Here is a 13,640-nt window from a genome sequence, read left to right on the forward strand (position 1 = left end):
CCAAAGGTCTAGACAGCTCGAGAGTTTGTAGCTCCGAGCTTGAGGCTGGGGGGCAAGAGGGACAATCAAAGGAAGTGGTTTTAACCGCAGGGCACTCTTTTCCGCGCGGGGCCTCGAAGGACAGGAGCCTTGCATGTTTCATTAGCCAGCTGACTGCTCCCCCACCCCCACCCTGCATCCTGGCTGGAATAATAGCCTGGAAGTCAAAACAAGAATCTTAACAGCTTAGTTACAGTTCTGGGTTGGGGGGGGGGGAGGAATAAATGGGACTCCCTACCTTGCTGTCTGTGTTTCTGCATGAGAGCCAGCGTGGCATAACGATTAAAGCAGGCCCTGGTGCCTGTGCCATAACACTCACTGGCAACTTTTCTAGTGTGTGTCTTTAGGGTTAGGGTTAGCAGTGGCGTAGGAGGTTAAGAGCTCGTGTATCTAATCTGGAGGAACTGGGTTTGATTCCCAGCTCTGCCAGCTCAGGGTGACCTTGGGCTAGTCACAGTTCTCGGAGCTCTCTCAGCCCCACCCACCTCACAGGGTGTTTGTTGTGAGGGGGGAAGGGCAAGGAGATTGTCAGCCCCTTTGAGTCTCCTGCAGGAGAGAAAGGGGGGATATAAATCCAAACTCCTCCTCCTTCTTCACTGGCATCTTTTCTAGTGTGTGTCTTTAGGAAGTGGGTGGGGCCAGAATGGGCTCCTGCCCAGCAGGGCTCTGATTGGTCATTTCAGGATCTTACTGGTTTTGCAAATTACAATGACATTGTTTTAGCAGCTGCCCATGAAGGTTTGTTTTATTCTCTCCTACAGCTCTTGTCCCCTACACTGAGTCTTCCTCTGTGCACAGCTCTGTCTCCTGTGCCAGCCGGTTTGTGGCGGTGCCCATCACCCTCTGTCAGACTCCCAAAGGTGCCCCCCGGCTCAGTGAGGCTGGGGGGGGGGGGGCTGGGGGAGAGTGTCAGACTAAAATATTGGGAAACCTCTGTTCAAATCCTGACTTGCTAAGAAAGGGGTGACCTTGTTCTCTCTCTGCTTAACCTACCTTGCAGGATCGTTGTGAGGAGAAAACAGAGGGGCACCAAACAATGCCTGGCCCCCTGAGCCTTTTGGAGGAAGGACAGGATAGAAAAGCACTAAATAAACAAATGAGTTTCTAACCCTTTTTCCAAGGCTCTCAAAGCAGTATTGAGGCAGGGGTCCCCAACCTTTTAGCACCTGTGGGCACCTTTGGGATTCTGACAGAGAGGCCAGTGGGCACAATCACAAAAATGTGAGCCAACCACAAATGTTGGGGAGCTAGGTGACATATAACCAATAGTAACTCTTTGATGTTTCAGGTTAAAAGCTCATTTTAAGAGGATGCCTTTTAATCTGCTCAGGAGCAGCAGTGGTGTAAGAGGTTAAGAGCTCGTGTATCTAATCTGGAGGAACCGGGTTTGATTCCCCGCTCTGCCGCCTGAGCTGTGGAGGCTTATCTGGGGAATTCAGATTAGCCTGTGCACTCCCACACACGCCAGCTGGGTGACCTTGGGCTAGTCACAGCTTCTTGAAGCTCTCTCAGCCCCACCTACCTCACAGGGTGTTTGTTGTGAGGGGGAAAGGGCAAGGAGATTGTAAGTCCCTTTGAGTCTCCTACAGGAGAGAAAGGGGGGATATAAATCCAAACTCCTCCTCCTCTCTTCTTCTTCAGCCAATTAAAAGCCCTGTTGGACAACTGCCCCACTAAGCCACTCCCATTTTCTAAAACAACTTGGTGCACATCAGGAAAGGGGCAGGGGAGCACCTTAATATCCACAGGCACCCGGTTGGGGGCCCCTGATCTAGGGTTTCTCACCCTTAGTTTATCCAATCGAAGCCTGGTGTCAGGGCCAAAGTCACAGAGTCAGCATCTTGGCCCAGCGGAACGGGCTTGAATCCAGCGCATTAGCCAGCGCATTACACGGGTATAACAGTGAGACACAAGGAGCACCCAGCCCACATATGTGCCACAAATAGTTGAGAGTTCTTTTACAGCACAGCAGTTCTGGATGCTGTTTTTCCTGTTTGCAAAACGGACAGCGCACGATGGAAAAACAGAAACAAGGCCTGGTCTGGTCGTAGTGGTCAGCATGTCAAACTAGGATCTGGGACAACCGGATTTGAATCCCTGCCCTAGGCTATCCAGGTGAGGGCAAAGTGCAAAGGAGAAGCAGTGGCATAGTGGTTAAGAGGAGGTGTTCTCTAATCTGGAGGAACCGGGACTTATCTGGGGAATTCCAACACACGCCAGCTGGGTGGCCTTGGGCTAGTCACAGTTCTTCGGAGCTCTCTCAGCCCCACCTACCTCACAGGGTGTTTGTTGTGAGGGAGGAAGGGAAAGGAGTTTGTAAGCCCCTTTGAGTCTCCTATAGGAGAGAAAGGGGGGATATAAATCCAACTCTTCTTCTTATCTAGAGTACTTTCTTTCAATTTATTTACTACTTTTCTTTTTTTGAGGGGCAGGGGTCAGAACTGACCGCATTTTACCCCAGGGGCTCCACTTTATGGGGTATAACAGTGAATCCTGATTCAAGACAGAGGGGGGGTCAGAAAGACCGGATGTTTTCCCCCCAACTTGGCTGAAGTTAAGAGACCCCATGGCTCAATTGGCACAACAACCTTCTTTCATTGGTTCTTCCAACCATCACTCAGTGCAGGGGGTGGGGGCAGAGGGCCACGGCATTCTACCCAGCCGAAATCTGCTCGCAAACAAGAGCCAGGATCAAGAGAAGTGTTTAGGACTTTGAAACCAACTACTTTGAACCTCCTCGGGGACCTTGGCCTCACGGCTTGAGGACCACGGCATCCGAATGATGCATGGAGAGGCCTTGGGGGGCAGTGAATGTAATTTACTGCAGGGGTGCCAAAGGTAACTGAAAATCAAGGCATTGATCAGCAGTTCATTAGGCCTGTTAATGATAGATTCATAGATAGAGGCACAGATCTGAGGAAGGCCAGCCTGACCTCTCCTGCGCAGAAGAGGGCAGAGCAAACTCCCTTCGCACCTTCTGCTTGAAGTCCGTCCCTCCTGAGCTCCAGAGAGAGCTCAGCTTTTAGCCATGATTAATTAGGCGGGGTGGAGGTGACCGAGCTGGCTACCCCTGCCCCTCGAGGACTGCTTGCATTCAAACACACACACACTCACATACACCACAATGTCAAGTTGTTATTAAAGCCTGCAATAGAATTCAGATCTGAAAGCAAAGAGTGAAAATAGCCGCACCAAGTGACACAGCGGCTCAGCTTCTGGAAGGAGCTCTCGGAGATGAGAGGAAACTCAGTCGCCGAGGTCTCCTCAAGTGTAGGGTCATGTTGTGTGTGGGAAAAGCATCCCTGCATGCCTTCGTTTTGGAATGTAGCCATTTTGGTGTGCTGTAGAACAGTTAGATTTGGGCCCGGTAGCACTTTAGACACCAGCCAGATTTCTGGGATGTGAGCTTTTGAGAGCCAAGTTCCCTTCGTCAGACAAAATACAGACCCCCGCTCCCTCGGCATTAATGGGGCCTAGGTCGGGGGGAACAACCAGAGGAAAGGCCTGCAAGGGTAACCTCTCCCTGCAGACAGGATGTGGATGCCCCAAACAGGTAGATAAAACAGCCCTTAAAATGTTTATTTACAATAAACATTTATTTATAACTGCTGCTCAAGTTTTAATGGGTTTAAGTTATATTTTGTATTGATTGCTGTCTTAGAGAACAGCTATACTGTGAGCCGCCTTGAGCCCTCCAGGGGTGAGGTGGCCTGCAAATCCAACAAACAAACAAACAAACAAACAAACAAGTAATTGGTTGATTCAGCACAGGCCAAACATATCGTCTGCAGGAACTTCACACAGGTCCCGTTCCCAAAATGAGTTTGGCCCGTTTTGTTCCCCTCAACCCAGGATTTTTGAAAATGGCTAAACCAGCAATCCTTTTGCACAATTCCGGGTTGGAGGTGCTCCTGCGTGGACACAACAGGCAGGAGGCCCTTTATTTCCTTCCCTTCCACCTGTTCACTTTAGGTTCCGGAGAGGGGGAGTGGCACCTAGGCCCCGCCCCTGGCGCCCCTTGGCCTCCCTGCAGCTCCCCCTGTGGGGCCCAATCCCCCGCTTACTTTAGTGGCCTGACTGGGCCACCAGTTGAACTGAGGTAAGTGGGGGGGTCGGGGTGGGGGGCCCCACACCCCCCACGGGGCCCCACTCTCCCTACCCCTGCCCCACCCACTTACCTTAGTTCAGCCGACTGCAAAGAGCAGCTGGCTGAAAAAGCAGCCTGGCTGGGCCGCCACCCAGCCCCACAGCCCCGCCCCACCCCACCAGTGAAAGATGCTGTTCCCTCGTACCTTCCTTCCATGACTATCGGTTCCGCCAAGTCTTCTCAAAGCAGAGCCAGGGTGAGAATGTCTACACCAATTGTCATTGACCATTTTTAATTTGAACTTCAAAATCAAAATCCAAAACGTACACAAAGACAGAAATGTACCAAACCCAGCTCCTTCTACTGAATATTAACCCCTTAAACTTTACACCAAGGATGTCCAACCCAGGAGTTCCAGAGGCTCATGGACTACTATTCCCATCTGGTGCTGGCAGAGGTGGATGGGAATCGTAGTCCACAAACATCTGGAAGGCCAGAGTTAGACAATCCTGCTCTACACTTTCAGCACTTGGACTGTGGACATGAAGCATCAAAATCACACACACACACACACACACACACACACACACACACACACACACACACACACACACACACACACACACACACACACACACACACACACAATTCTTTGAGCAGTGCCCAAGGACAGAGGCCCATCAAGGCAAACTTTTCTGGTATATGAAATGGCCATACTAGGCCCAAACTAACACAGAGACAGAAACTGCCTGTGGTAAAACAGTATCCAAATATTGGGGTGTTGTGGGTTTTCTGGACTGTATGGCTGTGTTCTAGTAGCATTTTCTCCTGACTGGCAGATTTAATAAGCAAGAAAAGGCTAAAAGATTGTGCCCATGTAATGATGGCTCAGTTGAATCTCTGGCCCACCAATTACTTCACTGTCTCAGATTCAAGGAAATCAGATCCAAGTATGTGAATCTCACTCCTTTACATTTACCCGGTCTCCCCGATTTATTTAGATTACACTACTTGTTGGACAACCCTGATCCTTCTCTCTGTATGATAGTGGCAGACTTTCTCCTGGAAATTACTAAATGCCAGTAGATTTCCTTCGTCCTAACATGTGTATCCTGTATTGTATATGCTTTTAAATCTGTTTTTATTATTGTTGTACTGCTGCCTATGCCAATAAAGGCTTGCTTACAAATTTTCTCCTGACGTTTCGCTTGCATCTGTGGCTGGCATCTTCAGAGGATGCCAGCCACAGATGCAGGCAAAACGTCAGGAGAAAATGCTACTAGACCATGGCCATACAGCCTGGAAACCACACAACACTCCAGTGATTCTGGCCACGTAAGCCTTTGACAATACAGTATCCAAACATTGTACACAAACTATTCTGAAGTGGCAGAATGCAAAATAAAATCGGAGGGCTGCACCTTAAGTATAAACAGACAATCCAGCTATTCAGGATATAATAATTTCTCATGCTATTGTGCCAGTCTGGGACGCTTTGTGTAATAATAAAAGAGCTCAGGTTCAGAGCAAACCAGTTCCCAGATCCCATCAGTGCCCAGACTGCTGACCTGTTTCAATATGGATTGTTCCTCATGGAGATTCTGCTTTGTCTACCAGACTTGGAACATCCAAACATGTGACCTTCTCGGAGTTCAATGGAAAAATCTTTAACTATGCAGGGAAATCGCTTTATAAACTGTAGCAATCTCCTTTATGTCTCTTCAATCCATACAGCAACTAATCCCCCAAACTGCAGAAAGTTTCACAACCGAGCTGAAACTATTTGCTTCCTTAAATTATATACCAGACCTAATCTACAAGAGAAAAACTTATTTTTTTCTCTTTCTCTCTCTCTTTCTTTCTCCATTCTCTCTTTCTCCCTTCCTTCCTTCCTTCTCTCTCTTTCTTCCTCCCTTCCTCCTCTCTCTTTCTCTCTCTCTCTCTTTCTTTCTTCCTCCATTCTCTCTCTCTCTCTCTCTCTCTCTCCCTTCCTTCCTTCCTTCCTTCCTTCCTTCCTTCCTTCCTTCCTTCCTTCCTTCCTTCCTTCCTTCCTTCCAGTTTCTCTCTCCCTTCCTGATTTTCAGTGCCTTGCTAAGCAGAGTTATACCCTTGCCAACCCTTGCCAACTTGGTGAAATTAGAAGGTGGCAGCTCCATTAAGGGCAGTGCGGTTGGTTTCATTAAATTAGCTACTAAAGTTATTCATTTGGTTACTCAGCTCAGTTTTGATTTCCAGCGGTTTCAGTGGGAAGCATATTTTTCTTCTGATAACTCCCCACCCTTCCTGGATTCTGGATCCAACCAAGCCTGTGCACTCCAACACCCGCCAGCTGGGTGACCTTGGGCTAGTCACGGTTCTTCGGAGCTCTCTCAGCCCCACCTACCTCACAGGGTGTTTGTTGTGAGGAGGGAAGGGAAAGGAGTTTGTAAGCCCCTTTGAGTCTCCTTACAGGAGAGAAATGGGGGATGTAAATCCAACTCTTCTTCTTCTTCTTGAGTCTGCCACTCATGTGGACGAGTGGGGAATGAAACGTGGTTCTCCAGATCTGAGTTCACCACTCTTAACCACTTTATCACACTGGCTCTCCACAGTCATCTGCTTTCCTTAATGGGCAGTTGCATGTAAATACAATAAGAATTCCCCTCTTCATGCTCAGCACTTAGTTCCATTTAGAAAACACTCCGTCTTTGTGTAGTGGTTGTGTCAAGTTCACAGGTGTCAAACTCGCGGCCCTCCAGATGTTATGGACTACAGTTCCCATCACCCCCTGCCAGTTTGATGCTATGAGCTAGGTTCTAGGGCAGAGGGTCTGCAAACTGTGGCTCTCCAGATGTTCATGGACTACAATTCCCATCAGTGCTGCACATTGGCCAAGTTGGCAGGGGCTGATGGGAACAGTAGTCTGTGAACATCTGGAGAGTCAGAGTTTGCAGACCCCTGTTCTAGGGGCCTCATTTTGGGTCAGTCACACCCTCTCAGGTTAACCCTACCTTACAGGGTTGTTGTGAGGACAAAATGGAGGAGAGGAGGAATATGTAAGCCACCTCCAGTCCCCACTGGGGAGAAAGGTGGGATGTAAATGAAGTTAAATAAATGGATAACCAACCAACCAACCACCCCCACCCCACATGCACACACTAAATCAGGGTTGTCCAACTCTGGCGCCCCAGATGTTAATGGAGTACATTTCCTATCAGCACTGCCCATTGGCCCTCTCTCCCTCCTTCCGAGGATAGCCTTGACAGCCAAGGAGACCTGATCTTACCTTATGGGGAGTGTGAACTGTTCCCAGACTTGTAGGGCTTTGTAGTGAGAAATGTGAAGCCGTTTGGCTATGGGTTAGAATGTCAAGCTATGTTCTAGGGCAGTGATGGTGAACCTTTTCGAGACCAAGTGCCCAAATTGCAACCCAAAACCCACTTATTTATTGCAAAGTGCCAACACAACAATTTAACCTGAATACTGAGGTTTTATTTTAGAAAAACGGTTGGCTCTGAGGTGTGTGTTATTCAGGAGTAAGCTTGGTGGTAGTTGGTGGCTTTGCTTTGAAGCAACCATGCAACTCTTCCAGCGGGTGAATCACGACCCTCGGAGGGTTTGCTCAGAAGCAAGCCCCATTGCCAGCAACCGAGCTTACTGCCAGGTAAAGGATCTGTTATGTCTCAGGAATCAGGAGTTGGAGGAACAAAATACAACACTTTATTTCATGGCTGCTACTCACACATAGCCTAAAATCACCATGCAGCTGTGCTCAATATAACACAAATACTAATTACCAATTATCAGTGCAGCAGCTGCAGACTCTTAAAACAATACAGTACCTCACATCAATACAATACATTACAGGATTGCACTTTAGTTCTTCACATGAAAATCAGTGGGGTTTAACAGCGCTTAACAGGGTTACCTACACTGCTTCCCCAAAACTAGGTCTTAGGTTTAATGTTAATAATCGAGCCCAGCAGCCCAGACCAGCCTAGATATGGGGGGGGGGCACTCTTTTCATGTGCCCACGGAAAGGGTTCTGAGTGCCACCTCTGGCACCCGTGCCATAGGTTTGCCACCACTGTTCTAGGGCATGTTGGCAGGGGCTGATGGGAATCGTAGTCCATGAACATCTGGGGCACCAGAGTTGGACACCCCTGCACTAAATGAATTTGAGGCCATTTTTTTTGTTGGGGAAACGGTTGGAAAGAAAAGAGTGAGCGCCCCCTCCCCCCGCCCCCCCCCCATCCCCATGGCTTTTAAGGAAAAGTCAGCCTATTGATCAGTCTCATTTCCATGTCAATGATCTCTCAGCCGTGGCTCATTCAGTTTAAGCGGCACTCCGGCTCACCACTGTTATGGATTGCTGTGTGTGTGCACAAACCAGGGCAGCTTGGCAGATACTTCCTGCAATCCTGGAGAGAGCAACAATTCCTTCTCTGTGCTTCCCCTCTTCATTGCAGCATTATGGCCTCGTAGGCCAGCATGTGCTAGAAAAACGTCTCTGTGCCGTAATAACTGTTAATAAATACAACATAATTCTTAATAAATTAATAGACATTCGGTCTGTAAAGAAGAGTGTCTGAGATCAGACCTTAGCAGGCGGATGAATTTGACAATGCCTGTGTACAGAGGGAAGGAATCCAAAAAGGAGTCACATTTGAGAATACCTTTATGTAGTTAGCCCATTTATATTTTCAATTGGAACGTATATTTTTTATTTATACTTATGGATGAAAATAAGGTTTGGTTGTTATATTTTTAGGGAAAGATGCAATTAGGTCTGTGTTAATATGGATCGCATGAAATTAAATACACTGTGATGTAATAAGAGATTTGAGACACATTTGAAGTCAGAGGCGAAGCTAACAGGGGACAGGGGGGTGCGTGGTGCACCGGGCGCCCCCTTGTGGGGGGTGCAAAAATGCAGGTTCGTTTGTGGGGGGGGGGGTTGGTATTTTTAGTGTTTTTCAGGTTTTTGGCCTGTAGAATGCGCAGTTTTTAGGCTAGTAGCACCAAAATTTCAGAGATTTTTTTGGGAGTCTCTCCTGATGATACTGCCCAAGTTAGGTGAGGTTTGGTTCAGGGAGTCCAAAGTTATGAACTCCCAAATTGGCTGGCCCCATCCCCCATTGTTTCCAATGGGAGCTAACAGGAGATGGGGGCTACACCTTTGAGGGTCCATAACTTTGGACCCCCTGAACCAAACTTCAGCAAACCTGGGTGGTATCATCAGGAGAGTCTCCTAAAGGTACCCTGAAATTTTGGTGCTCCTAGCTTAACAATTGCATGCCTGACAGCAGGCACCCTCCACATTTCCCCAGATTATCCTTTTAATCCACCCCCTTTGGCATGGATTTAAAGGGAGAATATGAGGTCCCCAGTTTAAACATTGAAAGTGATGCTGTTTCAGGGTGGGGGATAACCCACCCCAAAACAGCATCATTTTCAATGTTGTTTTAACTGGGGACCCCAAATTCTCCCTTTAAGGTGGATTTAAAAGGAGAATCTGGGCTCCCTAGTTTAAACACCATTGAAAGTGATGCTGTTTGGGGGTAGATTCCAGCATCACAGCAGCTGCCCATGAGGGGGCGGGGGGACAAGACTCAGATTTTGCACCGGGCTCCATTTTCCCTAGGTACGCCTCTGTTTGAAGTTAAGGACTGTGGAGTATGGGGAGGATTTTATTACTCATAGCTGCTTGGTGTAATAGTGGCTGCAGGGTTGATATCTAGAGTTACACCCCAAATTATTGGAAGGCGTTTATTGGAGGAAATGATTGAGGACGATTCTGAGGATTCCCACTCAAATTTACTGCCTATATCCCACGCTGGCCCCTCCCCCGTAGCCAAACGGCTTCACATTTCTCACTACAAAACATTACGAGCCTGGGAACAGCTCACACTCCCCTTAAGATAAGATCAGGTCTCCTGGGCTGTCAAGGCTGTCCTCGGAAGGAGGGAGAGAGCACTGGATATCTGCACAAAGCAATAATCAGCCATCCCCCCCTTGTTATGCCTGCCACCCATCAACTGACAGGCACATTCCTGACATTTGAATATGGTGACCACCTGGAAGTTGGCAGCACTACTGGGGTAGTCTTGACTCAGGCTCCCTACATTGGTACAGGGAGCTGCGGTGTTGGGATAAATGCCAGGACAACCCCGTAGTGTTTTAAACAAGTTTATTCGCAGGCTAACAGGAGGAACGATCGAACAGTTAACAGCTGCCCAGAAGCTGTCAGTCTGAATTCTAACAGGTCTCCATTTCAGCTGCTTTCCCTGGGTCTCTTAACTCTACCCATCAACTCAAATTCTTAAAGGCACGCATCACCACACACGCTGTTTTGCTTTGTAGGGTTACCAGCTTCCAAGTGGGCCCCAGACAGGGGCGGAGCGAGGTAGACCTGTGCCCGGGGCATTCCTGAATCCTGTGCCCCTGCCACGCCCCTGCCACACCCCTGCCACGCTCCCGCACCAGCGCGTACTGGTGCATCACGCCCCACCTCGCCCCCTTGGCACTATGCCACTGGGCCCAGAGATCTCCCATAATTACAGTGGATCTCCAGATGATAGAGACCCTTTCCACCCCCGAGGGAAAATGGCAGCATCTCCAACCTCCAAACCCCTCCTTTTCCTAAGCTCCGCCCACCCCTTCCTAAGCTCCACCCACTGCCCCCAAATCTCCCACCCAGAGTTGGCAATTCTACAGTCTGATGCTTGCCAGGAATAGTTTCCTTCACATACAAACAGTTTGTGGCTAGAAGCCTTCCTGTGCCGATGCATAGGAGAAAACACATCACTTCCCTGAAGCGAAATGAGTATCCAGTTGTGGCGAGCCCTGGTAATGCCTTCTGGGATAAAACTGGTTTGTTCCTTTTCTCCACTGGACAGGGTTTGCCTTCCCTGATTGGGCCTACAAGCCGGAATCCAGTCCCGGCTCCCGGCAGATCCAGCTGTGGCATTTCATCCTGGAGCTTCTGCAGAAAGAGGAGTACCAGAACGTCATCGCTTGGCAGGGGGATTATGGGGAGTTTGTCATCAAGGATCCCGACGAGGTGGCCCGGCTGTGGGGCATTCGCAAATGCAAGCCCCACATGAACTACGACAAGCTGAGCAGAGCTCTGAGGTGAGACGCTGGGTGGGATGAAGGAGGGAACCGCCAAACGAATGACGGCCGTGCCTCCTGTACATTTCAAGTGATCCATATGGTCTTGCGCTATATCAGTGGTGGCGAACCGTTGGCACTCCAGATGTTATGGACTACAGTTCCCATCAGCCCCTGCCAGCATGGCCATGCTGGCAGGGGCTGATGGGAATTGTAGTCCATAACGTCTGGAGTGCCAAAGGTTCGCCACCATGGCACTATATCATTGCAGTGCTCCCTACCAATGCACCGCAGCGTTGCAGCATTGTTTTGGTCAAACAGGACAGTGCACAAGTCAAAAACACCAATGTAGTTCTCCAGAGTATTGGTGAGCTCTTTAAGAGTACAGTTATTTCCTGCTGTCAATCTTTATTTCATAATAATGAGATAATTCAGGAACGTAATTGGTTTCTTGTTAAGCCCCATATCTAAGGCTATTAACAAGAGTTCCATTGATTAATTACCTGGGTCATGGATTATTTTTAAGTGCATATAAAGCGGCCTCATGCCCAGTCACTGTGCCAGTTTGACTAGCTCAGAGGTCTGCAACTTGCGGCTCTCCAGATGTTCATGGACTACAAATTCCACCAGCCCCTGCCAGCATGGCCAATTGGCCATGCTGGCAGGGGCTGATGGGATTTGTAGTCCATGAACATCTGGAGAGCCGCAGGTTGCAGACCCCTGGACTAGCTCAATGTAGGGTGATTCAGCACAGGTCAAATAATCCCCCAGAACTGCCCCCCCCCCACAAATGCTTCTAACCAGTGGTGGGATCCAAAAATTTTAGTAACAGGTTCCCATGGTGGTGGGATTCAAACAGTGGCGTAGCGCCAATGGGGCTGGGTGGGGTGCGAAGCGAGGCGTGGCCAGGAATTCTAGAAGGGCGGGGCACTGGCGAGGGCTGGGGCAGGGCAGCCGCTGCACTTTAGTCGCTTAGGCGGGGAAACAAATGCGCACATAGGTGCAGAGCTGCACACACACATAGCCCATGTCACCTCCTGCTGGGACTGCCTTCAAGTTCTGCTGAGGAGTGGAGGAGGGGCATAACTAAGGCAAAAATCACGTGGCAAAATCACCAATTAGTAACCCCCTCTCGGCACACACAAATAATTAGTAACCTACTCTCGGGAACCTGTGAGAACCTGCTGGATCCCACCTCTGCTTCTAACTCATATTTGGCTGAACCTGGGTTAAAGGAAAGTCATTAAATTAGCAACTTTCCCCCTTTAACCAGGGTTCCAGATGCTTCCTGCTTGCCTGTGCAAACTATGGCAAGCAGGAAGCATTCTATTCCCACCCTCCGTCTACCATTATGGTGGATTCTGCAGGTGGCTGCCATTAGAGTGGATTCTCTAGGCAGCCGCCATTTTGTGCTGTCAGTGTGTGGGAGGGATTCTCAGGTGGGAGGATTCTTAGGGGGATTCTCAGGTGGATTCTTGGATGTGTGGTTCACAGGGAAACACAGTGGTTCCTGTGCAAACCATGTTGCTGCACCCTGACGCCGGGAGCCCAGTGATCCTGGATGGCCACTGCACCCACCATGCACGAGACGACACAAAGGGGCTTTTACATACTCACCTTCTGGTCGCGCCAGCAAAATATCGCGCCCTCTCAGCGATCATGTTCTTGGAGTGCTCCTCCAGGGTTCCCCACGACCCTGCTAAAGCTTTCCGCTCCGTGCTTGAGGAGTCATCAAAAGGTACCCGTTTCTTCCAGCATAGCCGGGAATTAATGGCGCGCTGAGGTGGTACAAAGGCGGCTTAGCTGTCCGGGGCAGCTGCAAATGGTTTGCCCTTCCCTTGCCACAGAAGTGGGGAGTGCCGCTGGACCACGCGCTTCTACTTTCGAGGAGGAGTAAGCGTGCAGCCAGAAAGGTAAGTGGGGAAAGCCCCAAGGAACATGGGTTCATCTAACCCATTTGTGTTGCCTGTGCAAAACAGGCCAGAATCTACTTAGATTGGCAGCCACTCTCTAGGGCTATAGGCAAAGGAAGGTGTCTCCCAACCAGCTGTATAAGTGTCTTGAATTGGGGCACTGTGTGGTTTCCGGGCTCTATGGCCGTGTTCTAGTAGCATTTTCTCCTGACGTTTCACCTGCCTCTGTGGCTGGCATCTTCAGAGGATCTGATGGTAGTAAATGCTTTACTACCATCAGATCCTCTGAAGGTGCCAGTCACAGATGCTTTACTAGTAAATGCTTTACTACCATCAGCCCAGAAACCGGCCAATACCCCAGTGATTCCGGCCATGAAAGCCTTCGACAATACATAGAACTTGAATTTTCTTCTTGAATGCAAAGTAGTGTACAGTGCCCCCCACCCTGTGCTAAAATCCCTCCCTATATATAAACAGATGCAGAACTTCCTGTACTTTTTACCAATGTA

The 13,640-nt window shown here is 49.2% G+C and overlaps 1 protein-coding gene across 3 annotated transcripts in view; it reads left to right on the forward strand.

Annotated features, from left to right (window-relative positions):
- The window catches only part of ERFL (ETS repressor factor like), a 103,204-nt gene that overhangs the window by 76,383 nt on the left and 13,181 nt on the right, over positions 1-13,640 (forward strand). For all 3 annotated transcript variants that reach the window (XM_048499389.1, XM_048499388.1, XM_048499390.1), the window contains exon 3: positions 11,005-11,239. In XM_048499389.1, the coding sequence (XP_048355346.1) occupies positions 11,005-11,239 (235 nt within the window). The remainder of the gene's footprint in view (positions 1-11,004; positions 11,240-13,640) is intronic.

This window comes from Sphaerodactylus townsendi, linkage group LG06, assembly GCF_021028975.2.
Source record: "Sphaerodactylus townsendi isolate TG3544 linkage group LG06, MPM_Stown_v2.3, whole genome shotgun sequence".
Classification (NCBI taxonomy): domain Eukaryota; kingdom Metazoa; phylum Chordata; class Lepidosauria; order Squamata; family Sphaerodactylidae; genus Sphaerodactylus; species Sphaerodactylus townsendi.